This window comes from Lutra lutra, chromosome 6, assembly GCF_902655055.1.
Source record: "Lutra lutra chromosome 6, mLutLut1.2, whole genome shotgun sequence".
Classification (NCBI taxonomy): domain Eukaryota; kingdom Metazoa; phylum Chordata; class Mammalia; order Carnivora; family Mustelidae; genus Lutra; species Lutra lutra.
In genome coordinates this window covers 109,267,806-109,295,711 of record NC_062283.1, presented here as the reverse complement: position 1 = coordinate 109,295,711, position 27,906 = coordinate 109,267,806, and the positions used below count along the sequence as shown (strand labels likewise).

Genomic DNA, 27,906 nt, shown 5'->3' with positions numbered 1-27,906 from the left:
ACTTAGTGGCCACAGTGCCTCATGAGCACAGAATTCCATTGGACCCACCATGTGTGCTAACTATGAGGCTTACATGGGGCTTGAGCTCATAATCCAAGATCAAAAGTCACATGCTGTACCCATGAAGCCAGCCAGGTACCCCCTTTGAGATTCTTCATTTTTGCAAGCTTTCATGTGATGCCCATGGTGTTTGTCCATGGACCACATTTGAACAGTAAGTCTTTAGAGGACACTGCTCGTGGGGTCCTCAGGCAATGCTACTTTCATACAAAAACCCCATTTGGGTTCAGATACCCAGGACCATAGAATTCCCTGTCCCCAAACAGTTCTGAATCCACTTTCTAATTGTTTGCTGGGAGAAAGGGAATGGTGAATTGAAGTAACGCAAGTGGGTCAAGATGTCAACATGTATATGAACAAGGCCCTTTTTGGAATAGGATGACTTGGAAGTAGAAATAGAAGGGGACTATGCTTGAAGCCATATCCCAACACTGAACTCTGAGTCCAAGAATTTTGAATTTGAACTTGGTCTTTTAGGTCATTATGAAATTATATGTGTCAAGTTACAAGAATAGAACACACTTATTTAATAGTCAATTAGATTGATCTACAACGTTAAGATGTGGGCCTCTATTTGTACTCTTTTTTTTTTCAATTTTAAATACAGTTTTATTTAAGACATTGCATTTTCCACTTAACAATACAGTGCTTATAAAGTGCAATGTTTATTTCCTTTCCCTGTGCACATATTCCATATCCAAGTATCAAGAATGCCCAGTTTTTTTGCTATAGCAGCTCAACATTACAACTGCCATGGAATTTGCTACAAATTTGGGTCCTTTGAATATTGTGTGTGGAACAATGCTCAACCTATTTATTCTCAGGTTGGTTTAGTCAACCTCTTCAATGGTGGGCCCAGAGGAGGGTCCCCACCAGAGGGAGGAGCTCCACCACCAGGGAAGCCTCCAGGCATTCCTCCTGGCATGCCCTCTGCACTCTGGTACAGCTTGGTGATGATGGGGTTGCAGACTTTCTCCAACTCTTTCTGCTGGTGTTCAAATTCTTCCTTCTCTGCAGTCTGGTTCTTATCAAGCCAGTTGATTATTTCATTGCACTTGTCAAGAATCTTCTGTTTGTCTTCATCATTTATCTTGCCCTGAAGTTTTTCATCTTCAACAGTTGCTTTCATGTTGAATGCGTAAGACTCAAGTGAATTCTTGGAAGACACCTTGTCCCGCTGTTTCTCATCTTCAGCTTTGTACTTCTCAGCTTCCCGGACCATGCGCTCAATATCTTCCTTGCTCAAGCGGCCCTTGTCATTAGTGATGGTAATCTTGTTCTCTTTTCCTGTGCTCTTATCCACGGCAGAGACATTGAGGATACCATTAGCATCAATATTGAAAGTGACCTCAATCTGAGGGACACCATGAGGAGCAGGAGGTATGCCTGTGAGTTCAAACTTTCCAAGTAGGTTGTTGTCCTTGGTCATGGCATGCTCACCTTCATACACCTGAATAAGCACACCAGGCTGGTTGTCAGAGTAGGTAGTGAAGGTCTGTGTGTGTTTGGTAGGAATGGTAGTATTACGCTTGATGAGAACAGTCATGACTCCTCCAGCAGTTTCAATGCCAAGAGAAAGTGGAGTGACATCCAACAGCAGCAAATCTTGAACATTTTCAGATTTGTCTCCAGAAAGGATAGCTGCCTGGACAGCTGCACCATAAGCAACAGCCTCATCAGGGTTGATGCTCTTATTCAGTTCTTTTCCATTGAAGAAATCTTGGAGAAGTTTCTGAATCTTGGGGATATGGGTAGAACCACCCACCAGGACAATATCATGGATCTGAGACTTGTCTAACTTGGCATCCCGAAGGGCTTTCTCAACAGGGTCCAGGGTGCCACAGAACAGGTCAGCATTTAATTCTTCAAACTGGGCACGAGTGATAGAGGTATAGAAGTTGATTCTTTCATACAGAGAATCAATCTCGATACTGGCCTGGGTGCTGGAGGAAAGTGTACGCTTAGCACGTTCACAAGCAGTACGGAGGCGACGAACTGCCCTCTTGTTTTCACTGATATCTTTCTTATGTTTGCGCTTGAACTCTGCAATAAAATGGTTGACCATTTGGTTGTCAAAATCTTCTTCACCTAAGTGGGTGTCTCCAGCTGTGGACTTAACCTCAAAGATCCCATCTTCAATAGTAAGGATGGACACATCAAAAGTGCCACCTCCCAAGTCAAAGATCAGCACATTCCTTTCAGCTCCGACTTTCTTGTCTAGGCCATAAGCAATAGCAGCAGCAGTTGGCTCATTGATGATGTGAAGCACATTGAGACCAGCAATAGTTCCAGCATCTTTGGTAGCCTGACGCTGAGAATCATTGAAGTACGCAGGTCCTGTGACAACGGCATTGGTAACGGTCTTCCCAAGATAAGCCTCTGCGATTTCCTTCATTTTCGTCAAAACCATAGAAAACACTTCCTCTGGATAAAAGCTTTTTGTCTCTCCCTTGTATTCTACTTGGACCTTGGGCCTGCCAGCATCATTCGCCACCATGAAAGGCCAATGCTTCATATCAGACTGGACAACAGCATCATCAAATCTCCGTCCAATCAGGCGTTTGGCATCAAAAACTGTGTTGGTGGGGTTCATCGCAACTTGGTTCTTCGCAGCATCACCGATCAATCGTTCGGTGTCCGTGAAGGCGACATAACTTGGGGTGGTCCGGTTTCCCTGATCATTGGCAATTATTTCCACTTTCCCGTGCTGGAAGACACCCATGCAGGAGTAGGTGGTGCCAAGATCAATGCCAACTGCAGGTCCCTTAGACATGGTTGCTTATGTGTGGGCCTGGCTCAGGCTGAGAAGACAGCAATCCAAAGACGTAGCCCCGTGTTCAATGAGACCCTCTATTTGTACTCTTACCCTAAGCTTTGCAAATGTTAGGGGCAAGTCTGTGGAACTTCATCCACTGTGAGGAAGGGGCATCTTATTTGGATGAAGACACTTTCCACTGCCCTTTTTACTCTCCAAGGCCAGATCTAGAGTCTCTAAGTTGCAACTGCCCAGAGAGGATGCTTATTTCTAATTCACACAAGGTCTCAGAGGAGACAGACAGCATTTTTTTAAGTAAATTTTAACATGAAATAGAAAATATAGGAGTGCTTTGCACATAGTAAAAATATTGTCATGAAATATGGTTCATATATACATATCTATGAAATTTATAAATTGGTGGCATTATGAACTCTATCTTTTTCTTTGAGTCATGGTCAAAAAAGTGTGAATGCTTCAGTTCCAGATGGTAAAGGCCTTCATAATCTGGTTGTAGATTATCTCTTCACAATCACATCTTGCAATTAATTTTCCTTCCCCAGACCTGCCTTCTGCCTATCTAAGCACTTTGCATTCTAACTGCAATGAACTTTTCTCCGCTTCCAGAAGGCATGTTTCTTACCCCAGCACTTGCATGTTTTCCTCCAGCCTGGAACCTTCTTTCTGTAGGTCTTCACTTAGACAACACCCCCTCCGCCTTGAGGATTCAGTACAGACATCACCTCCTTGGGAAGCCTTCTCTGACCCCTATGTTCAGGTAAGTCACTCTTCCTAAGGACTGTAACAGCATCCTTTCCCCAGCATTGAATTCATCACCTTGTTGTAAAATTGCTCAGCTGACTTTTGATCTTATGTGGGAAGGGTCAATGACTGTTTTGTTTATCTGTACCTCTGTTGTTGAGCACAGAATCTGGCATATAGGAAGTGCTCAGCAAATAATGTTGCACTGAATTAAAAACACATTTTCTATTTTCTTTTTTTTTTTTTTTAAGTAATCTCTACACCCAGCATGGGGCTCAAACTCATGTCCCTGAGACGAAGAGTCAGATTACCAACTGAGCCAGCCAGATGCCCCACATATTTTCTATTTTCTATGTAAAACATATTATACTATTATATGTGCATCACATTGTACTTAAATGTTTTCAAGGTCTATGATTATTTTCTAAGGATAAAGCCTGAGAAGCAAAATTATTACTGGATCAAGGAATATTATCATTTTAAAATCCTTGACATATATTGGTAACTTCATTTCCAGAGGGTTATTATTCCAAATCTATTTAGGGACTATTGACAATTTCTGCAATATTCAGTCAATCTCATTTAGAGTATATATTTCTTTTTCTCTCCATTTATACAAGTCTTATTTTTTATAATCACTGAATATAATTTTATAATTTTCCTGATATATGATCTTCATAATCTTTTTTTCTTTTCTTTCTTTCTTTTTTTTTTTTTCCATTTTTTAGAGAGAGAGAGGGGTATAGGGAGAGGGACAGAGGAAGAGGGAGAGAGAGAATCTTAAGCAGGCTTCACAGTCAGCACCGAGCCTGACATAGGGCTTGATCTCACCATCCTAAGATCTTGACCTGAAATCAAAAGTCGGACACTTAACCACCTGAACCACCCAGGCCCCCCTGATCTTCTTATCCTTTTAAAGGTGACTAAACATTGAAATATAATGTGTATGTATATGTGTGTGAATATGCACACATATGTGTAAAACCATCATTATTGTGAATCCAAAGTCTTCTCCACCATATTTTTATTACCAGGAATTGCTGGCATACAGTCAATCTAATAGAGCTGATGATTGCTTTCTTATCTGGCTACTGTATTGATCTTTCAATTATAAATGTACATAATCTTATCATATGTAAATAATAATATATATACTTTTTCTCTTTTCTATACTTATGCTTCTTACTTGTTTACATTAATTGCTAGAATTTCCAGGGGTGCCTGGGTGGCTCACTCATCTGTGTGTGTGCCTTTGGCTCAGGTTGTGATCCCAGGGTCCTGGGATGGAGCCCTATGTCAGGCTTCCTGCTCAGCAGGGAGCCTGTTTCTCTCTCTCCTCCCTGTTGGTACTCTCTGTCACTATCTCTGTCTTGCTCTTTCTTTCTCTCAAATAAATAAATAAATAAATAACGTCTTTTAAAAAAATTGCTATAATTTTCAGAACTTGTTAGGTAATAAGGTAATAATAGCAGTTCCCCTTTGTATTCTTTGCTCTAATGGAAACACTAGTATTTCAGTATTAAGTGTGATATTACCTGTATTTCATGAAAATATTCTTTATTATTTTAAGGAAGTTTTATTCACTTTCTAGTTTACTGTAATTAAGACTCAAAAATAGAGGCACCTGGCTGGCTCAGTTGGTAGAGCAAGTAACTATTGATCTTGGCATTGTGAGTTTGAGCCCCACATTGGGTATAGAGATTATTATTTTTTTTTTAAAGATTTTATTTATTTGTCAGAGAGAGAGGAGAGCGAGCGAGCACAGGCAGACAGAATGGCAGGCAGAGGCAGAGGGAGAAGCAGGCTCCCCGCCAACCAAGGAGCACAATGTGGGACTCAATCCCAGGACGCTGGGATCATGACCTGAGCCGAAGGCAGCTGCTTAACCAACTGAGCCACCCAGGAGTCCCATAGAGATTATTTTTTTTTAAGATTTTATTTTCAATTTTATCAGTATTTCCAAATACATGGCCAGGAATTAAAAAGTAGTATGTAAAATATTCATGATTTTTAAAAAGATTTTTAATTTTTTTAAAAAAAATTTATTTATATATTTGACAGAGAGAGAGAGACAGCAAGAGAGGGAACACAAGCATGGGGTGGGGTAGTGGGAGAAGAAGCAGGCTTTCTGCAGAGCAGGGAGCCTGACACGGGGCTGGATGCCAGGACCCTGGGTCTCAATCCAAGGACCCTAGGATCATGACCTGAGCCAAAGGCAGATGCTTAATGTCTGAGCCACCCAGGCGCCCCTAAAGATTTTTTTTTTTTTTTAATAATCTCTATACCCATTGTGGGGCTTGATCTTACAACCAACCCCAAGATCAAGAGTCACAACACCCACCAGCTGAGCCAGCCAGGCACCCCAAAATAGACATGATTTAAAAAAAAATCTTGTACCAGTTATTATATTATTATTCTTAATTTTCTGAATTGTGTTTTCACCCTCTTTCCTCAATTAAACTGCTGCCTTTTGTCTGCATTACTGGTTCTTTAGAAGGAAAAATAATTTGGGGGTATATAAATCAATTACATTCTTTTCTTACTTTTCAATTAATTTTTTTCTGTTTTTCCTCATTTTTCTTTTAAAATTTTACCTTATGTTATTTCATAGTTCTGTATTTCTGATTGGAATGTTATGTGTAGTTCATTTATTTTCATTCTATATTTTTCCAAAGTGAAAAATATTTGAGATCATAAATTTGCCTGTAATTGCAGCTTTGGCTGCAAGTCTATACCTTTTGCTATAAATACTACACTGAAATTTGGCTTTGGCTTTGGGATTAGGCTAAAATCTGCTATTAGACTATTACATTTCAGCTTTAGCCTGTGGAAGACTGACTTGTCAAATGCTGACTTCAAAAGAATTCAAGGTGTCTCTGAACTTGTATGTAACCAATGACCAGCAGTCATATATATACCATGATCTTTAATCAGATTAAGTACATTAGTAATGTGAACAAGGCTTGTCACTCGGATATTTTAAAATTTCTTAATATAAGACAAGGATTTTAGATGTTCCTTTAGTAAAATACTGCATGCTTTTTTTTTTTTTTTTTTTTTTTTTGAGATTTTTATTTATGGGGCGCCTGGGTGGCTCAGTGGGTTAAAGCCTCTGCCTTCGGCTCAGGTCGTGATCCCAGGGTCCTGGAATCGAGCCCCGCATCGGGCTCTCTGCTCGGCAGGGAGCCTGCTTCCTCCTCTCTCTCTGCCTGCCTCTCTGCCTGCTTGTGATCTCCGTCTGTCAAATAAATAAATAAAATCTTAAAAAAAAAAAAAGATTTTTATTTATTTGACAGACGGAGGTCACAAGCAGGCAGAGAGGCAGGCAGAGAGAGAGGAGGAAGCAGGCTCCCTGCCGAGCAGAGAGCCCGATGCGGGGCTCGATTCCAGGACCCTGGGATCACGACCTGAGCCGAAGGCAGAGGCTTTAACCCACTGAGCCACCCAGGCGCCCCTACCACATGCTTTATATGTTGAAATTCTATCAGTCGGTTGAAGGAAGTATAACAATATGTTTATTATTGTAAGAGTATAACAATACAATGATTAATGATGATTGTGAAAAGTCGGTAAAAGTGTCCAAAATATACATATTAAATGAAAAAGGATGTTATATTAGTAAAATTATATATATCATATAAAACTATTATTGTCAAATATATAAATACAATATTAGTATCTAGAGAGATAAAAGTCATCACTTCTCTGCCTTTTGGCTAAGATCAAGTGTGGAGAGATAAAAATCAGAAGATTGTATTTTTGTATAGTAATCATCCCTGGCAATGAAGTTCTAGGACTTACTTCTACTTTATATATTTATATGATGGTTGAAGTTTTATTAAAAACATACATTATTTTTTATAAGAAAAGACAATAAATATATTTAAAATACATACAAAGCTGACGATATACAAGTTACCTGTCTGATAAACTATATGATGATCTTTCTTTTCTTGGAAGATTCTGTGACCCAGTTACCTAGGACTTTTAAATCCCCACACTTTTCTTGCTGGTCTTTCAACCACTTCACAAATCATTATGCATATACAAGAAGAAAAACTAGTCAATTATGTCACATTTTATCAGCTATGATGAAGAAATAGACAAAGCGATGCAATTGATTCATGTAAATTGTTCAGTTTTAAATGGTATGTTCAAATTGGGTCCTTTTGTCCTTGATTAAGGAACTCAATTTAGCCAAATAGATTGTTATTTTAATACATGACAGAGGGGTGAGCATTGGGGAGGGGACTGAGGAATCTGAGACTCAGTGATGGAATGATTGTCCAGTTAGGAGTCACAGGAATTGGACCTGGAGGGACAACAGAACCCAGGAGGCTAAAAGGACTCTGTGTCTCTTCTCTTGCTATTTGTGGCCTTTCTTTTTCAGAGTATCTTTCCCTATGTCTGAATTTTTGCTCTATTTTCCTCCTGCTTCCCATTGGCCTAGTCCCTCTCTCTATAATTTACATCCATTCTCTTCACACTTATCTTCTCAGAAGACTTACTCCTTTGTTCAGCTCCTCTCTCTCCTGCATCTTCAACCTTTTGTTGTTGTTGTTGTTGTTGGATTTTATCTACAGGTATATAAATATGCTTCTCCCATCTTAAAAACCAAAACAAGCAAACCAAACAAGGCAAACAACAACAACAAGCCCTGTATTGAACTCAAATCTTCCTTAAGCAACCATGCATCTTTCTGGGCCCTTTCTCAAAAGTCTTGAAAGAGCGGTCCAGATACCTGCCTCCACCTCCCTCTCACTAGCTCCTTGCTGGCTCTCACCCTTACGTTGTTAATGAAACTGCTCTGCTTAAGATCCCGTTTCTGTTCCAGTCTTACCCTAAACTCTTAACCACATTGATTCAACATAATTGATTCCTTCCAATTCCTTAAATACCCTCCTCTCTTTCTGAAACCTCACACTCTTGTTTTTTCTTCTACCATTCTGGCCATTTCATTTCATACTTCCTTTACAGGTTGCTCTGTCTTTACTTATTCTCTATAAATTGGGCTTTACCAGGACTTAATGCTTAGATTTCCTGTCCTCATTCTCTTCCTACTCTCCTACCTCAGTGATTGTATCCATTAACATGGCTTTAAACACCTTTTCTTTTTTAAAGATTTTATTTTTTTATTTTAGAGAGAGAGAGAGCACCACTCAAGTGGGGAGAAGAGTGGAGGGAGAGAGGGAAATTATCTCTAGCACATTTCTTACAGAGCCCAACTGTGGATCCCAGAACCCTGCGATCATGACCAGGCAGAAACGAAGAGTCAGTTGCTTAACAGACTACAACTCCCAGGGGTCCCTAAATACTTTTATAACAAGATAATTGGAGGGGCGCCTGGGTGGCTCAGTGGGTTAAAGCCTCTGCCTTAGGCTCAGGTCATGATCCCAGGGTTCTTGGATCGAGCCCCGCGTTGGGCTCTCTGCTCGGCAGGGAGCCTGCTTCCCCCTCTCTCTCTCTCTGCCTGCCTCTCTGCCTACTTGTGATCTCTGTCTGTCAAATAAATAAATAAAATCTTTAAAAAAAAAGATAATTGGAAATGCAAGTAGATTGTTCTAGATTAATGATATCTGGTAGAACTTTCTGTAGTGATGGAAATGTTCTGTATCTGTGCTATCCAAAATCATAGTCACTAGCCACTGGTGGCTATTGAACACTTGATAGGAAGCTAGTGTGACTAGGAACTAAATTTTAGATTTTATTCAGTTTAATTAATTTAAGTTGAATAATCATATGTGGCTAGTGGCTTTGGATTGGACAGTTTGGTTCTAGATTAAAAGAAAAGAAAGAGGGGTGCATGGCTAGTTCAATTGATAGAGCATGTGACTCTTGATAGCAGGGTGTGAGCTCAAACCTCATGTTGGGTGTAGATATTACTTTAAACATTAAATACTATTAAATTATAGTAATAAAAATTTGTCTGAATTTTGTTAAATGTAGTGAAAAACAGATGTAATGGTGCTGTGTGGTTTCAGCTTAGTCTCTGCCTCTCTTGGTCTGCGTCTAGATCTTCTCAACTGTTAGTCCTGTTAACCAACAGTAACTCCAGGCCTGCCACCAGCCACAGAACAGCCTTCCCTATAGCTCTTTACTAGTTCTCCTTCTTGGTCCCAGATTCTCCTACAAGGTCTCCCTTATTACCCAGGTTTCAGGAGGGGTGGTTAGTGAGTCAGCTCTCATTCTCCAACTTTCCCTTTTGAACCATTGATTTCTTAGCTTCTCTCATCATATTAATTCTTATTCCTATAATAAATTCATTTTGTAATATTCGTAGTGGTTCTGCTTTGCTGATTCCTGACACACTCCTGAAATCTTATTCTCTCAGAATTCCTCAACTCAAAAAATAGGATCAACATCCATCAATTTCCACCTTAACTCCCTACTTTCAGTCCCCTATTGAGTTGTTGGCAAACTTAGGTACAAAATATATTGTTGAATATGCCCACCTCTTTTCTATTTCCTCTTCGATACTCTTGTCCAAGTAACTTCATCTTTTACCTGGTTCCATCTCCATCATCAACCCCCAATATCAATTCTATTTCTAAATACTAATTTTAAACTTGTGAAAAATTTCCGTGGCTTCCCATTGCACTAACTCACACAGTTCTGTGTAATTTGGCTCCACTCCTGCCAACTTCTCCAAACTCATCCTGAGCCACTACCTCCCTTACCAAATATACTCCAGCCACATTAGCTTCGTTTCAATAAAGGCCAAGCTCTTTCTCCTCTCAGTCTTTTCACATACACTATTCATTCTACTTGAAATGTTCCTCCAGCTACCCCTTATTCTTCACATTCCATGGTTTACTCTTTCGGGTCTTAGTTTATACATCACTTCCTTTGAAAGGCCTTCCTTCACCAGCCCAAGTAGGTCCTGCCTATTCTGTAACACTATATTATGTTAATTTCTTCTTTGAATTTATCACATTTTATAAATGTTTTGTTTGCTTGTTTGTTTATTTTCCTCACTTAGATGTGGTTTCCATGAAGGCAAGAGGGATTTTCTACTTTATTCACCCAGAACTTAATTCGGTGCCTGGCACATAATTGGTACTCAGAATGTGTTTGTGGAACGATGAATGTAGTGAGTGGATTCCTCCAGCTTCTTATTTATGGTTTCTGTTTCCTTATAATTTTAGTTTGACATGATCTCTCGTAGCGCAGCTCTAACTCCTTCCTCACAACACTGACTCTCTGGTTTTTCTCTAAGAACAGTCTGGTGCCTGATGGTGGTTTAGCAAATTCTGGCAAGACAAGGATGAGTGGTGTTACAGAGTAAAACTCTGACAGCTTAGGCTGCTCCCTTAGCAGGGACTTTGGGTAAGGTTACCTTTGAAAAGAGCTTTGAGACACACCATGATGGACATGTTCAGTATGAGACTTACCACTATATTTTCCTTTTTTGTGCCATCATTCATCATGAAAATCTGAACAACCAAAGATTGCTTGTAGTCTGGGACTCCATTCAAAATAGAGTGGGAATGGGTGCCTGGGTGGCTCAGTGGGTTAAGCCGCTGCCTTCGGCTCAGGTCATGATCTCAGAGTCCTGGGATGGAGCCCCGCATCAGGCTCTCTGCTCAGCAGGGAGCCTGCTTCCTCCTCTCTCTCTGCCTGCCTCTCTGCCTGCTTGTGATCTCTCTGTCAAATAAATAAATAAAATCTTAAAAAAAAATAGAGTGGGAATACTTTGATAAAACCATTATGGTTTATGTGTACCTAATTCTTTCTCTTTTTAGTTACTTGTATAAATTCTGTGGCTTCTTATAATTTAATCCATCACTTTTCATTATAAAATTTAAATGCCAACAGCTAAAATGAGACTGTACTTTTTAAAAGTTATTTTTCTTAATTTATCTCTATGCCCAACGTGGGGCTCAAACTCACAATCCTGAGATTGAGAGTCACATGTTCTTCTGATTGAGCCAGCAAGGTGCCTCTAAGATTGGACTTCTAATTAAAAAAAAAAAAAAAGCAAATAAAAGAAAGCTAAAAGCAATAGAAAGAATGTCTAGAATTCCAAGTATATTTAAAACATTGACATTTTTTGGGACGCCTGAGTGGCTCAGTTGGTTAAGCAGCTGCCTTCGGCTCAGGTCATGATTCCAGCGTCCTGGGATCGAGTCCTGCATCGGGCTCCTTGCTCAGCAGGAGCCTGCTTCTCCCTCTGCCTCTGCCTGCCATTCTCTCTGCCTGTGCTTGCTCTCTCTCCCTCTCTCTCTGACAAATAAATAAAATCTTTAAAAAAAAAATTGACATTTTTGGGGCGCCTGGGTGGCTCAGTGGGTTAAAGCCTCTGCCTTCGGCTCAGATTGTGATCCCGGGGTTCTGGGATCGAGCCCCGCATTGGGCTCTCTGTTTCACAGAGAGCCTGCTTCCTCCTCTCTCTCTGCTGCCTCTCTGCCTACTTGTGATCTCTGTCAAATAAATAAATAAAATCTTTAAAAAAAACATTGACATTTTTAATTAATAGAGTTTATTTTTAAGAGCATTTTTAGGTTTAAGGAAAATGAGCAGAAAATAGTTTCCATATACTCCCTCCCCCCCTGTCCTCCTCTACCCCAGTGTTAACATTGTGTGATAATTGGTACATTTGTTACCATTGACAAACCAATATTGATACATTATTATTAACTAAAGTCCACAATTAACATTAGTATTCACCTTTTATGCAGTATATTGTATGAGATTTGACAAATGTATAATGACCTGTATTAACCATTATAGTATCATATAGAATAATTTCACTGCCCTAAAAATTCCTTCCTAGTTATCTATCTCTCCCTCCTTCTGAACTCTTTACAACCACTAATCTTTTTCTATAGCTTTGCCTTTTCCAGAATGGCATATAGTTTGCAGCCCTTTCAGATTGGTTTCTTTCACTTAGCAACAAGCATTTAAGATCTTTCCATGTCTTTTCATGGCTTGGTAGCTCATTTCTGTATGGCACAGAATAATTTTCCATTATATAAGTACCAAAGTTTATTTATCCATTCATTTATTGAAGGACATCTTGATTGCTTCCAAGTTTTGATAATATGAATGAAGTTGCTGTAAATATCATGTGCATTTTTGGAGGAACCTGGGGGTACAGTTGGTTAAGTGTCCAACTCTTGATTTTGGCTCAGGTCATGATCTCACGGTTGTGAGCCTGCATCAGGCTCCATGCTGAGCTCCATGCTGGGTATGGAGTCTGCTTGGGGTTCTCTCTCTCCCTCTCCCTCTACCCCTCCTCCCCTAAACAAAACAAAACATCATATGTGCTTTTTGTTGTTGTTTGGTGTTTCTGTTTTATTTTGTTTTCGGTTTGGACTTAAGTTATCAGCTCATTTGAGTAAATACCAAGGAATGCAACTGCTAAATCGTATGGTAGGAGTATGTTTAATTTTGTGAGAAACTTCCAGACTGTCCTCCAAAGTGGCTATACCATTCTGCATTCCCACTATCAATGATTAGAACTTCCTGTTACCCAGGGCACCTGTGGTGGCCAGTTGGTTGAGCTTCTGACTCTTATTTTCAGCTCAGGTCATGAACTTGGGGTCCTGGGATCAAGTGCTATGTCAGGCTCCACACTTACCAGGGAGTCAGTTTCTCTTCCTCTCCCTCTGCTCCTCTCCCTGTTTGTACTGTCTTCCTCCCTCTCTGTCTCTGTCTCTCTCTCTCAAATAAATACATCTTAAAAAATAAATAAATAAATAAATAAATAAATAAATAAATAAATAAAGTTTCTGTTGCCCTACATCCTTGCCACCATTTACTGTCTGTGTTTTGGATTTTGGCTATAGTAAGTGTGTCGTAGTATTTCACTATTTTAATTTGTAATTCCCTAATGATATGTGATATTGACTTTTCTTTTCATCTGTATACCTTTTCTTTTAAAAGATTTTATTTATTTGACAGAGAGAGAGACAGCGAGAGAGGGAATACAAGCAGGGGGACTGGGAGAGGGGAGAGGCAGGCTTCCCACAGAGCAGAGAGCCTAATGCAGGGCCTCGGTGGCCCCCATCTGTGTATCTTCTTTGGTGAGGTATCTATTCAAGTCTTTTGCTCATCTTTTACTTGGGTTTTTGCTTATTGTTGAGTTTTAAGAGCTCTTTGTATATTTGTGAGTTTTTTAAAAATTTTTAAATTTTTAATTAATTACTTAGTTTTTGAGTAATCTCTACACACAACATGGGGCTTGAACTCACAACCCCAAGATCAAGAGTCACATGCTCCACTGACTAAGCCAGACAGGTGCTCCAGAGTCCTTTGTATATTTTGGATATTAGTCCTTTAGGATATATGTGCTTTGCAAAGATTTTCTTCCAATCTGTAGATTTCCTTTTCATTCTCTTAGGGAGGTCTTTGCAAAGCAGGTGTTTTAAATTTTAACACATCGGCCTTTTAATTACCATAAAGATAAGATGTCAGAGGCATTGTAGAAAACTTTCTCTTTTTTTTAAGTGAGAAAAAATCCAGGGGCTCCTGGGTGGCTCAGTGGGTTAAAGCCTCTGTCTTCGGCTCAGAGCATGATCCCAGGGTCCTGGATCAAGCCCCACATCGGGCTCTCTGCTCAGCAGGGAGCCTGCTCTCTCTCTGCCTGCCTCTCTGCCTACTTGTGATCTCTGTCAAATAAATAAATAAAATCTAAAAAAAAAAAAATCCAATTTCTTAAAAGAGGAAAATAATCCATTTCTTTCTCTTTTTCCAAAAAACGATCTTGATTACTAGGAACATGGAACTGAATAACTTCCAGTCTCTCTTGACTCTAGGTTTTTGTGATTCTGTGGAAAGAATGATGGTGTATTGTGGATTTTTCCCGTATTAATTCTAGGGTCCCCTCTCCATTACCACAGTAATATATGGTAACTGAAGAACGTTTAGGAAACATCGAAACGAAGAAAATATGATTTTTTTCTAAACAGTGTAGCACTAAGTGCAAGAATTTTGGATGACAAAAAATTCAGACAGGTGTGCCTATATGCCTGCCTTTCATTAACTGCAATGAAATTAACCTTTTCACTACTTCGGGGATGAAAAGACAGTAATGAGGTACATAAATAATTAACTTTAACTTTTTTTAATTTTTAAAATTTAATTTATTTTTTCAAATATGGGATGCTTCAAGAATTTTCATGTCATCCTTGCACAGGGGCCATGCCAATCTTCTCTGTATCATTCCAATTTTAGTATATGTACTGCTGAAGTGAGCACAATAATTAACTTTTAAAAAACACATATTTAGGGGCACCTGGGTGGCTCAGTTGATTTAGTGTCTGACTATTGATTTCAGTTCAAGTCATGATCTCAGGGTCATGAAATGGAGGCCCATGTTGGACTCCATGCTAGTCTTGGGCCTCCTTAGGATTGTCTCTCCCTTTCCCTCTGCCCCTCACCCTACCCCTCCCAAATAAAGTAAATATATTAAAATAAAAATAAAATATTTATTGTAACAAGTATCACAAAAGTACATGAAGTAAAAAGTGATGATCTCCCACCACACCATCCTTCTCTATAATTATAATTATTTTCTATAGAAACAAAAATCTTTATATCTATGCTTACCTGGTTATACACACACATACAGATCTGCAAGCTTCATGAGTCAGGGATCACCTATGTCTATGTTGATGTACATCATTGTAAGTCTAGTGCATACCATCGACCTTAGTACACAGAAGGTGCTAAATTGAATGAATAAATGTCACACTGTACGTTGTTCTGTAGGTGGCTTTTTTTTTTTTAATTTAAGAATGTAACCTGAATATGTTTCCATGTTAGGGCATTAATAGCTACTTCATTATTTTCAATGGCTCCAGAATAATCCACTATGTGAATGTACTATAAATTATTCAATCAGTACCCTATTACTGGATGTTTAGGTTTTATATATATATATATATATATATATATATATATTTTTTTTTTTTTTTTAATTTTACTTATTTATTTGAGAGAGAGAGAATGAAAGAGAGAATGAGTAGGTAGGGCAGCAGGGAGAGGAGAAGCAGACTCACCATTGAACAGGGAGCCCGATGTGGGGCTCAGTCCCAGGAGGCTGAGATCATGACCTGAGCTGAAGGCAGACACTTAATGACTGAGTCACTCAGGCACCCCTAGGTTACATATATTTTCATGCCCACACACACACATATGCACACTTCTGTACAGCATTACAAACAATACTGGAGTAAACATGATAGCCAAATTATTTTGTATAAAAGTTCTATCAATTTGTCTTCTTTTTTTTTTTTTAAGATTTTATTTATTTATTTGACAGACAGAGATCACAGGTAGGCAGAGAGGCAGGCAGAGAGAGAGGAGGAAGCAGGCTCCCCGCTGAGCAGAGAGCTTAATGTGGGGCTGGATCCCAAAACCCTGGGATCACGACTGGAGCTGAAGGCAGAGGCTTTAACCCACTGAGCCACCCAGGCACCCCTCAATTTGTCTTCTTACTAACATTAAATGTGTGTTGAGTTCCCCACATTTATGTGAGGGATGATACCGAAATTGGATATTTGTTGTTGTTGATGTTTCTTTTGTTTGGAAAAAGGGTCCTTATAAGGGGAACTGTAGTCTGCTTTAAAGTGAAGTTGGGATTCAAATGGGGAAGATCCTAAATGGCAAATCGGACATTTGAATATTTTTTTTAAAGATTTTATTTATTATTTGACAGATCACAAGTAGGCAGAGAGGCAGGCAGAGAGAGAGGGGGAAGCAGGCTCCCTGCTTAGCAGAGAGCCCAATGTGGGGCTCGATCCCAGGACCCTGAGATCATGACCTGAGCTGAAGTCAGCGGCTTAACCCACTGAGCTACCCAGGCGCCCCAGGACATTTGAATATTTTTAAAGTAATGAAAAAGGATTTGAGAATTTTTTTATACATTATAAAATGTTTGAGCTGGAAGAGATCTTAAAAATTATGTTTCACTGAATTTATTTTATAGATGGGAAATAGAAATTCTAAGAAGTAAAATGATTTATTTAACCACACACTATCCATTTAAAGCAGATCTGATATTAGAACAAGGTTGTTTGGGTCTCAGCCTGTTATTCTCCAGTTTTATTCAGCAAATATTTAGTAACCATCTTGTACTAAGTACTAAAGAAGATTCAGCAAGTAAGAACACATACTTATCGAGCACTTTCTTGTGCCAGATCTTTGAGATACATTTTAATCTAGCCCAGTGTATATACCATACTAAATCAATCTACTATGTTTTTTTTTCTTTTATTGTATGTTTGGTTTTTTGTTTTGCTTGTTTCTTTGTTTTTTAGTATTAGTAAGTATTCCTATGTTTCAGTGTGGTAGTAATTCTTAGAGCCAAGCCTCAAATAAGTTCTGTAGATCAGTAGGAAAATGATACTATTGTTTTACTCAAAAAGGTGTCAAATGGAGAGCAGGGCTGATTGCTTTTTTCTCAGGTCTGTTTAGAGTATCAGGCACTTCTCTGTGTAAGCCCTCAGTGTGCACAAACCTGAGAAATGCCAGAATTGAAAGAAAGCCAGCTGAAGTTGGAAGAGTGCTTGAAATGTGGCTGGGGAGACCGGTCAGATAGATCAAGGAGGACTTTGTTGATCTAGCTAAGGATTTTTGCTTTTGTTCTAAGGAAATGGGAAACTAATGAAGGGTTTTAAGTGGATGCTCCGCAGGGTCTTATCTGCAATTAAAAGAGAAGGAAGGGGGAGACTCTTGGGTTTTAAATGCATTAGGAAAGCTGCAAGGTGAATGAATCAGGAGGCTATATATCATTAGTCTAGGTGGTAGTTGATGGCAACTTGTTCCCTAGCTACAATGTATAGAGAAGTGGAGTTACATTAGGGACACAGAATTGACAAGATTTTGATGCACTGATATGGCATGGAGAAGGAGAAGTTAGTGTCTTGTATTCTCTAGTTCACAGCGAATGCTCCTGGATGCAAGCGGGTGATGTTCATTTGGAAGGGAACTCTGGAGATAGAAGATTGGGAGGAAGAGCATGGGGTCAGTTTTTAAATGTTGTGAAGGGCCTGAAACTCCACATAAAGACTTAGGGGGTGATTAGACAAAGGAATTAGAGGTCAGAGAAGAGCTAGAGATTTTAATTTGGGAGTCTTGGGTACATGGTAGAAGACATTGCCTAGGTCGAGGCACCTTTTTTTTTTTTTAAAGGAACTTGATCGCCAGGAAGGTCTAAAAAAGCTTTGGATGGGGGTGCCTGGGTGGCACAGTGGGTTAAAGCCTCTGCCTTCAGCTCAGGTCATGATTTCAGGGTCCTGGGATCAAGCCCCACATCCCGCTCTCTGCTCAGCGGGGAGCCTACTTCCCTGCCCCTCTGCCTACTTGTGACCTCTGTCAAACGAATAAATAAAATCTAAAAAAAAAAAAAAAAAAAGCGTTGGATGGTCCAGATCCATAATTTTTATTTTTTAATTCATAGGATTACCCTATTTTTATTTTTGTAAACATTTGGGCTGTTTTTCATTTTTAACATTATCTACCTTTGGATTACGAACTAAAATCCTTGTTGCTGAATTAGCTGAATACCATAGCAGATACAAGTTTAATAAATAGTAAGGGATTGTTAGGTGGTGGAAATGTTAGATCTCTGCTGAACAGATTGGCTAGATAGTACTTTGGTCAAGTATTTCATATTTTGATCCGGCTACCTCTGGAAAATAATCTGACATTTTATGTGCTTAAGCACTTTCAAGAGCACTCATCTAACTTTTCCTCGAACCACTGGTTTGTTGTCACATCACAGAGCTTATTTCGGGAACCAGTGAGCTCTTAAAAATAAGCTTGTTTTTAACCAAAAGGACACTCTTACAGCTGAATTGGATAAAATCAGTATCTAAACGGCGATTGAAATTCTAATGTCTTTGTCTTGTCTTTCTTACACCTAGTAAATGGCTACAAATGAAATGTCACTTCACATAAGATTTAGTTGCCAAGATTTTTAAAAAAGAAACAGATATGTTCTTCACAGTTGCCCTAACCACGCAGCTTTTGTGCTGCTTCAAGTTGCTCAAACTGTGCTCTGAGGAAGCCCTTAAATTGCTTAAAAGGCCAGAGACTGAAACAGACTATTGCACAACTCTTCACCACCGGGCGGTTTCGCTTCCAAATCTGGCTTTCGTATCATCCCACGGCCGGAGTCGCTTCTGGCTCCACTGGAGCCAGCCCGGTTCCCCTCAAAAGCAGCCAGGGTTTCCTCGTCCGAGCCACGGGCGCCCCTCCCTCCGCCCAAGGATTTCTCGAAAGTGAAGCCGCGTGGGCGCGGGGTCCCCAGAGGTCCCATTGTCCGGCCGGGTAGACTTGCTTTTCCCAGAGTGACTCCCGCACTCAAGTCCCACAGTCTAGGTTAACCAAAGGTCTACAGGTCTCCGCTCCACTCCCCTCCCCCCGCCGCCCCATTGTCTGCCTCGCCCCGCCCCGGGGGACACGTGCGTCTGCAGCTTCCCGAGCTAGAAGAGCGCGGGGCGGCGGCGGCGTGGACACAGCCGGGAACGGCTCCGCGGCCGCGGCGCCGGGGGCGGGGGCCGGGCGCGCACGGACCGGTGGGTGCCCTTCGGGAGCTGCGGTAGCGTTCCGCGCCCCCCGCCCCGCCGGCCCGGGACGGGGCGGGGGGTAGGGCGGACGGGAGCTCGGTGGGGGTGGGGTGGTGTGGGGTGGGGCGGGGTGGGGAGATGCCTGTCTCCTGACAAAGGAGAACGAGTGGGACACGCTGAGCCGGCCCGCCCCGCACCGAGGAGAGCGGGAGGGGGAGTGCCGGGAGGGGAAGGGGCGGGCCTTTCATTCACTGTCGGCCCCTCCGTCTTCGCCGGAGCGGAAGGGCGGGGTCTCGCGCCCCCCTCCCCCGGGAGGTGAGGAGCAAGGGAGGTGGCGGGGCGTGGGGGCGGAGCCCGCGGGCGCGCGTCCCGAGGCGTAGACTACGTCGTCACGTCAGCGCGGGAGAGAGAAAGAGAGGAGCCGACTCGGCTGGGACTGGGGGACGGAGTCGGGAGAGCGAGCGAGGGAGGGTGTGAGCGAGCGTTCGAGCGAGGAGGGGAAAGGCGGCCACTCGTGTCTGAGCGGCCGCGGACGGCACTGGGAGTGTTGGGGGAAAGGAGTAGGGAGGGGAAAAAGAAAGGCCGAGAAAGGAGCAGGACGGAGGCTGGTGGTGGTGGTGGTAGGGGGAGAAGGAGGAGCTGGAGGAGGGCAGGGGCAGAGGGAGTGAGTGAGAGAAGCGGACGCGCGAGGGAGGGGAGGGAAGGGGGGGGTCACGCGGGCGCGCGCGCGCGCACCGGGAGCGCGCTCGGAGGCGAGTGGAACTGGATCGGGTTTGCTGCCAGCGGCGTGAGCTTCGGCCGCCATTTTACAACAGCTCCACTCGCGCCGGACACAGGGAGCAGCGAGCACGCGTTTCCCGCAACCCGATCTCCTCGGACAGGATCCTTCCGCCGCAGCCCAACGGGGAGGTAACGACCGCCTGGACCCGGGTCTGGGAGGGGAGCACCGTGACATTGTGGAGTGAGCTGGTGGAGGGAGGTGTGGGGAGAAACCGGCTTTTCTGGAAAATGGATTCCAAGGGGGAGAGGAGCACGTTGACTAGGGTTGCTTGAGAGTAGGCCGCGGCCCGCGCCGCCACTTCCTTCTCTTCTCCATGTGCTGCCGCCGTTCGGGCTTTGTCTGCGGCGCTCCAGGGAGGAGGCGGCCCCTTGGCCCGCGCGGACCTCGAGCGGCGGCGGAGTTGGTGCTGTCGTGGCCGTCGTCGCGGCGCGGGAGTGGGCGGAGAGGAGTGGGTCCCGTCCCGCAGCCGCGCGGCAAGGTTGGGTGGTGCTCGCGGTCCGGCGGGCGTTAGGCAGTTCGCGGAACGCCTTCACTCTGCAGGGTTGCCGGCCTTGGGCCGGGGGTGGGACAGCTGGCCCCGGCGCCGCAGTCAGCGCACGGACGGGCGAGGGGTGGGGGCTTGCACCACGCGCCGCGGCTCACGTCTGGGCTGGGCGGGCGGGCGACTGGGGGTCGCCGGCGCCCGGGGCGGAGAGAGCCATGTGTCACGGCAGAGACGGCGGCGCTGGGGGGGGTGGCGGGGAGAGCCTGTGGCCTGGCGCCGCCGCGGCCTCGGTGTGAAGGGGCGAGGTTGTCCTGCTACTGCCTTCTGGGGGCTCCGATCTTGGCTTCAGGTTGACGTTGGGAGCCGGTGATGGTCGTCTTGGCCTGGGACTCGGTGGGTTTCCGTTGAAGGAAGTTGTAGGACATTTGAAGGCGCAGAGCACGTGTTTCTAATGGGCTCCTGGTGGCCGCAGCGGTGAGGCTGCCGCTATGGGTGCGGAGTCGGGGGCGGGCTTTGGGGTGCGGGGGTGAAGGGTGGAGAAATTGGGTGGTAGAAAGGTAGCTTGTGTGAGCGCTTTGTTCTTCGCTGGCTGTTGTTACTGATCTATAAGCGGCAGGCGGGAAAAGCGCGCACTTTGGGGTTTACCTTGGAGAGAGAAAAGCCGAGCTTTGCTTTCTCCGCACACCTCATTTTCTGTTCAGGCACAGCTGCATGTGGCACGCTGGCTGGTCCTCGTGCTGATTGGGCTCCATTTGTAATATGGTTTTTCCTAGGGAGTGTTAGCAGGTGAGTCAGGGGTGGTGCTAAGGAAAAACATAGTGAATCTGTCCTCCTGTGCCCCACGCTCCAAATCTGGCTTGTCAGGCGATAGTGACTGTAAGGTTTCTTTAAAGGGAGGCGCAGGTTGGCTGGTGTAGAAATTGGTAGAGAAAGTAAAGATTGGGGCTCTTATATTTCTTCTACCCTTTTTGAAGATCCTAGTTTAATTTTGCTTATTGCGTTTGAACAGATCTCTGGAAACATGGCTACAGAACATGTTAATGGAAATGGTACTGAAGAGCCCATGGATACTACTTCTGCAGTTATCCATTCAGAAAATTTTCAGACATTGCTTGATGCTGGTTTACCACAGAAAGTTGCTGAAAAACTAGATGAAATTTACGTTGCAGGTAAGAACTAACACTTGCAAAATTATATTATGAAATTTTTCTATTGGATTTCTGGCTTTGAGCTAAAATAGCAACTTTTTGTGGTTTCCAATAAGTGTGGGAACTAGAGTTTTGCTCTGTCGTGATAGTTGTGAACTAGAGGTTAAGGTGTATAGAGGGAGGGAAGAAGGAAAGGTTAGGAGGTAAAGACTGGCTGGCAAGATGGATAAGTATATGATGGTAGCAACAGCTGCAAAATGTTGGGAACAGGCCATGTGACTTTTTGGGGTATTTTTATAGTAGGATTCTTGTTAAAGAACTTGGTAACTGTAGACTTGTAGTCTGTCTTGGTGTGGCTGTTGCTTTTTCTAGTGGTATTTGAAATTGAGTAGAGGTTCAGTTGTCAATGCTTGGTACTTTGTTGGTTGATTTTAGGATTTGTAAGCCTATATATTTATTGTAGAAATACTTAGCCTTAAGAACTAAGTGACTTAGACACAGAACATGATGTAAAAGAAGTTGATTCATTATTGCAAGTGTGGTTGAGAGGCCTTATTAAGTTGAGAGTGCAGTTCAGAATGACTAAAGTATGTGTGTTTCTCATTATATAGATAAGGGATATGGGAGAATTCTTAGTTGGCAGGCATGTACCTGTATTGGCAATCATGGTCTCTTTTAAAAAAAAAAAGTTTCCAAAAATATTAAAGTTGACAACTAATTAAGTTTTCTTTTCTCCAGGGCTGGTTGCACATAGTGATTTAGATGAAAGAGCTATCGAAGCTTTAAAAGAATTCAATGAAGACGGTGCATTGGCAGTTCTTCAGCAGTTTAAAGACAGTGATCTCTCTCATGTTCAGGTAATGCTAATTTCAGTATAAATAAAATAAACGAGTAATTTTGATATAGTTTGTTCCATTTGATTAGATATAGTTAAGACAATAGTTAAATCTGTTTGGAACATTCTTTTGTAGAACAAAAGTGCCTTTTTATGTGGAGTCATGAAGACTTACAGGCAGAGAGAAAAACAAGGGACCAAAGTAGCGGATTCTAGCAAAGGACCAGATGAGGCAAAAATTAAGGTATGCCTTTAAAAGCTTTTTTTAAGAATTGCCTTCAGTTTTAAAGTTAACTCTCTTCTGGCTTTGCTGAATACTTCTTGGATGTGAAATGGGTGTGTTTCTTCAAGATGTTGACAGTTAATAATCATGAGATTATTTGTTAAATCTTTTCTAATTACTATTTTTTGAAAAGTTTCCTGCCTTTAGTTATTTCTGTTTCTATAACAACTCACTTTTAAGTTTCTCTTGTTAACTAAGCTATGGTTTAAATCAGTGCTATTGGTATTCTAAAGAAAACACTTAAATATGTCTGCCATATTTCTAAATGTTTTCTGAAAAGCTGCAAGCCCAAATTAGTGACAGTGGAACAAAAATGGGAGGGCATCAGGTCACTCCATACTGGAGGGGAGTGTACATTTAATGGTTGGCTGTTTTTCTTAGAATTCTCAAACCCCAAGTTAAATGGTTAGAATTTTTAATACTTTCTTCTTTGTCTTCTGTTACTGTTGATTTTAAGGCGAATTTGTTCATTTCTAAAGGCAGCTTGTATCAATAAAATAGATTAGTGTGGAAATGTAAATGAAGGAACAGGCTGGGAGTGGAAGTTCTTTTTTTAATTAAGGTTACGTAGAACAGTGAGTGGACTCAAATGCAGCTAGGTTTTGATCTTTGTTTTGGTTTTTCGTTCATAGTGATCGTAATAGTTTTAATCTGGTGCTCTTAATACAGTGTACTAGTGCTCTTGAACCAAGGGTTATGGTTTAAGTCAGTTATTAATGGTGTTAAGTGATGTTTTAATGGTATGGGAGGAGGGAAACTTGGAATAAGGAGTTAGCTGTTAATGTCATCCATAAATTTGAGGCTTTCACAGGTCTAGCTGTGAGTGAATTGTGTTTGAATTATAAATCTAACTTTCTCCATAGAAATGGAGTATAGTTGTCCCCATTGTAATATAATGTAATGTCAGTTCTAATTAAATTTCTTCTTAGGAGTTATAATTATTAAAATTTTATTTAAGGGGCGCCTGGGTGGCTCAGCGGGTTAAGCCGCTGCCTTCGGCTCAGGTCATGATCTCAGGGTCCTGGGATCGAGCCCCGCATCGGGCTCTCTGCTCAGTGGGGAGCCTGCTTCTTCCTCTCTCTCTGCCTGCCTCTCTGCCTACTTGTGATCTCTCTCTGTCAAGTGAATAAATAAAATCTTTAAAAAAAAAAATAAATAAAATTTTATTTAAAATGTAAAGTTTAGTTTGTGACTTTCTGTTCTATTTTTGGGAGAGAGTGGCTTAAAGCTTTAGTGTGATTTAAACTACAGCAAGAAGAGACAGTGATATTTTTTATAGGATTTTTTTATAGGATGTTTGAGATAAGTTTTCTTTTACTTAGGAATTGATATAAAAGGTATTATTTGGGTCGTAATAAAGATGAAAGTTAAAAACAAGATGAAGGTGAAAGAAAAAGGGATTACATATGGGAAAAAGGGAAGATGAGCCATTTAATGGATTCATCTATGTTATAGTAATATAGTAGATTGCGGTTTATTTTTGTTACCAAATGTTGCATCCTTCAGTAAACATTTGGGTGTAATAGAAAAAGACTGCTGAAAATACTGTAGCGGTTTGTGGGAGTTTAGAAATAGAATTTCTTTATTATATTTTTTTCACAGATATTTAATATTCTTCAGGTAGATGTTTAAAATGTGTCGTCATTTTCATTTCTAGAGACTGAGGTGACCCCAAGTCATTTAACAGCATTTTGATAAAATTGGTCATTATGTTTGGTGTCAGCTTGTTTTTATTTCAGAATTTATCAGCTAATTATTAGATTTTATTCTTTAGAAAGGGGTTTTGTGCTTTGTGGTTGAGGTGGTGAAGAGAATAATTCTTGTTTTTTTTCTTAGGCTAGCAGTGGACCACTTCTAACACTTTTTGCCTATAGTAAGGGGTAAGAGAAACTAACACTCTGATTAGTAAATGGGAGTTGTGTTAAATTTTAACAGTTTGCTTTTAGGGAGATAAAAATGTAGAAGTCATTTCACATTGTTGCAGTTATATAGTTTTCAAGAGATTTTGGCTCTCCTTTATTCTGAATGAACCATGTTGTCTGTGAAGTATGGTACTTGAATGTCAGGTGCATTAAGGAGGTGGTTTTTCATGTAACTCCTAAGTTTCTGGACTTAGTTTGGGGAGTATAATTTGTTCAAAGGTTGGTGAAATGCCCAGAATGGCAGTATGTACTAGAAATGTGGGGTATAGGGAGTTTATTGAGTTAGAAATCCAGACTTGGGAAGAGGAAACTTACTCAGTTCCGTCTCTGGGAGAGTTAAATTCAACCAAATTAGGGGCAGTGACTTTTTTTTTTTTTTTTTAAAGATTTTATTTATTTATTTATTTGACAGATAGAGATCACGAGTAGACAGAGAGCAGGCAGAGAGAGAGAGGGGGAAGCAGGCTCCCTGCTGAACAGAGAGCCCGATGTGGGGCTCGATCCCAGGACCCTAGGATCATGACCTGAGCCGAAGGCAGAGGCTTAACCCACTGAGCCACCCAGGCGCCCCAGGGGCAGTAACTTTTTTAGGAGGTATTAGCAGAGTAGATATAGGCCCTGTCTAAAAAGTTGTTGATGGATCAGTATTTTGTCTTGTTCAATAAACACTAAATAATTGAAGATCAGAAAATAATTTGATTAGGATCCTGAAATTTTCACTAAAAATTAGAGCTACTGCAGGGTACATTAAAGGAGAAATTCTGAAACCAGATACCAGAAACCTGTTTATAGGGATTGTTGCCAAGGTAAATGGAAAGATTTGAACAAGATTGATTTTCAGCTGTGAAATGCATGGGTGTGGTCTTGTGAATTAAATGTACTAATGACTTTTGAACTTTTCAAGGCACTCTTGGAAAGAACAGGCTACACACTTGATGTGACCACTGGACAGAGGAAGTATGGGGGACCACCTCCAGATTCCGTTTATTCAGGTCAGCAGCCTTCTGTTGGCACTGAGGTAAAGAAACTAAAAACTTGTACCTTTTGTAGTAAATGCACAGGTATCTGGTTTCCTAAAGAAACTCTCCATGGTTTTTACTTCATGTTTAATTTACAGATATTTGTGGGGAAGATCCCAAGAGATCTGTTTGAGGATGAACTTGTTCCATTATTTGAGAAAGCTGGACCGATATGGGATCTTCGTCTAATGATGGATCCACTCACTGGTCTCAATAGAGGTTATGCGTTTGTCACTTTTTGTACAAAAGAAGCAGCTCAGGAGGCTGTTAAACTGGTAAGTTTTTTTTTCCCTAAAGTCTCCACATTCACTATCTTTAATTAAAGCTGTTTTTTCTTACTGTGCATGAGTTAACCAAATGGTTTTGGAAGTACTAATAAGGCACTTTTACATTCTTTGTGTACTCACTGTAGCAGTATTCTTTGCATATATGGTTGATTGGACTGAGGATCTATAAAGTAATGTGTCAGAATTCTTGAGTTATGGGTTCTTTGAAACATCTGGCTTAGTGATCGCTTTTTAATGGGAATGTTAAAACATTTCAGAAAGTAAGTATATAGGGTAGAGCTCCTTTATATTCCGACTATACCTGGGCCATCCCTTTTTCTAAAATATATCACAAAGACCTTATGATGATGAATTTCTAGTTAATGAAATAAAAGGGTTTTGTAGTGAGTTAAATATTCGATTTCAGTATACCAGATGGAAGGTGTGGGGACCTAGTAATTTTCCCAGCTTTTAAAAAAGTTTGTTAATGATTCAAATTATAGTTTATATAATTCATCTTTAAACTAGTTTTATTAAGTTTTGTGACTCAGATGATTTCTACATTTTATAATTGAAGATGTCAAAAGTCAACCCAAGAAATGTACCAAAAAATAGAACTGGGGAGGAACTTTTGTAAATGGTTCACTAAGGCAGTTAGTACTTTTCTTTCTCTCTTTCTTTCTATCTTTCTTTCTTAAATTTGGCAGTTATTTCTTAAATTTGCCTTGTTTGGCTTACATGTTTTATGGGTAATTCCAAGCAAACTTAATATCCTTGGATTGATTTCTCCTGAATTTTATTTCTTCCTCACATTCAGATGTTTCACATTTTAAGGCATACCATAAGTAGAAGAACCAACTATGTTTTGCTTTTTATATTGCTTGAATCTCTCCATTGGTGTGTATAACTGAATATGTAAAGACTTTACATTAGAAAAGTGGCATTTGAGAGATTATAGTGTCTTTAAAAAAAGAAAGGGATTAAGTGATTTCTTTTTAAGTCTTGTGTGATTTTTTTCCCTCCTTTAAGGAATGCTTCCTATTTCAGAGCAGGTATAGTTACAGTTAACCTTTCAGTGGTAATCTTTGGGCGTCAAAATTTTAAGTTTTAAGCAGTTCAGGTAAAAATTTTTTTAGAGTTCTGAAAAGATATTTTTGAATCATCCAATTTAATTTATAAAAGAATATTAACATTTTTACCAGGTAGTAATAAAGTAGTGGTAAGTTTTAATACAGAAATGTAGAACGATTGAGAAGACAAATACCTTACTACAACAAGCAAGTACAGAATTTAACGTTGTTTTCAGTTCCATTTTATTTATTTGGTATTACATAAAGTTTTTATTCTGTTTAATAAGTATGGTTATTTAGTGTATAAGTGGTGGTTTTTGTGTTTATTAATATTTTTAAAGGAATCATTAAACATTTGTAGCACACTTAATTCTTGCTACCAAATAGAGTAATTATGGTAGGTCCTCACTAGAATTTATTTCTAGACGATTCCTAAAACCCTTAAAAAATGACATCATTAGAGGAAGATGATATATAATCTAATTCTGACATGATTTTTAGTGCCATTAAAAACTCATTATGAAATATTTTCAGTTTGGGCGGTTGCCTTGGCTTAACAAATAAAGATTGTCCAAAATTGCATTGCTCTTATTAATATAGTTAAGTTTTTAAACTGTAACGCAGAAAGTTCCATAGGTAGCCAAACAGCCATTTTGATTCATCTAGGAACTAATTCTTGTCCTTCCTTACACTTTTTTCTGGGTTTGTGATTTGAGCCCTTATCTGGGAGCATGTTTATTTACTGCCTGAAGAATTAGGAGGATTTGCATTTTGGTGCCTTTTGAAAGATATTTTTAGTGGTAGTGTTGTACATCCACTGGGATGAATTGGATGTATCATCATTGCTTTTTTTAAAAGGATGCTTTACTGTGGTAGGATTTTGGTGATAACAGATTTGGGAGATTTGCCTTAATGTAACAGGACTAGACTTTTGAGGAAATGAAACATTCTGGAGAAACACAGAATTAAAGTTAATTAGGACTTTTTTTTGCTATTTTGTATTTAT

The 27,906-nt window shown here is 40.8% G+C and overlaps 2 protein-coding genes and 1 non-coding gene across 8 annotated transcripts in view; 1 reads left to right on the top strand and 2 right to left on the bottom strand.

Moving 5' to 3' along the window:
* Positions 1-642: 642 nt before the first annotated feature.
* LOC125102986 (heat shock cognate 71 kDa protein-like) lies at positions 643-20,182 on the bottom strand. Of its 2 annotated transcripts, none has more exons than XM_047734691.1 (2): positions 20,172-20,182; positions 643-2,861 (listed from the first exon to the last, which is right to left on the bottom strand). In XM_047734691.1, the coding sequence occupies exon 2, from the start codon at positions 2,831-2,833 to the stop codon at positions 881-883; it is 1,953 nt and encodes a 650-aa protein (XP_047590647.1). In that variant the 5' UTR covers positions 2,834-2,861; positions 20,172-20,182; the 3' UTR covers positions 643-880. The 2 variants fall into 2 exon arrangements, with proteins under 2 accessions (XP_047590647.1, XP_047590649.1); XM_047734693.1 differs by lacking the exon at positions 20,172-20,182 and adding an exon at positions 4,585-4,595 and having other exon boundaries at positions 643-2,845.
* LOC125103373 (U6 spliceosomal RNA) lies at positions 14,670-14,776 on the bottom strand. Its single transcript, XR_007128377.1, has one exon. It is a non-coding gene; the product is annotated as a U6 spliceosomal RNA (small nuclear RNA).
* The window catches only part of SYNCRIP (synaptotagmin binding cytoplasmic RNA interacting protein), a 32,637-nt gene continuing 23,809 nt past the window's right edge, over positions 19,079-27,906 (top strand). For 3 of the 5 annotated variants that reach the window (XM_047734697.1, XM_047734696.1, XM_047734694.1), the window contains exons 1-6: positions 19,782-20,001; positions 21,367-21,526; positions 22,244-22,362; positions 22,477-22,584; positions 25,450-25,563; positions 25,663-25,839. In XM_047734697.1, the coding sequence (XP_047590653.1) occupies positions 21,379-21,526; positions 22,244-22,362; positions 22,477-22,584; positions 25,450-25,563; positions 25,663-25,839 (666 nt within the window). In that variant the 5' untranslated portion in view covers positions 19,782-20,001; positions 21,367-21,378. Of the gene's footprint in view, positions 19,102-19,781; positions 20,002-21,366; positions 21,527-22,243; positions 22,363-22,476; positions 22,585-25,449; positions 25,564-25,662; positions 25,840-27,906 lie in introns of those variants that run through there. The other 2 variants (XM_047734695.1, XM_047734698.1) reach the window with 2 other exon arrangements.

Bases quoted from the DNA above. Each gene is read 5' to 3' on its own strand.
- LOC125102986 (XM_047734691.1), bottom strand. From the start codon at position 2,833: ATGTCTAAGGGACCTGCAGTTGGCATTGATCTTGGCACCACCTACTCC.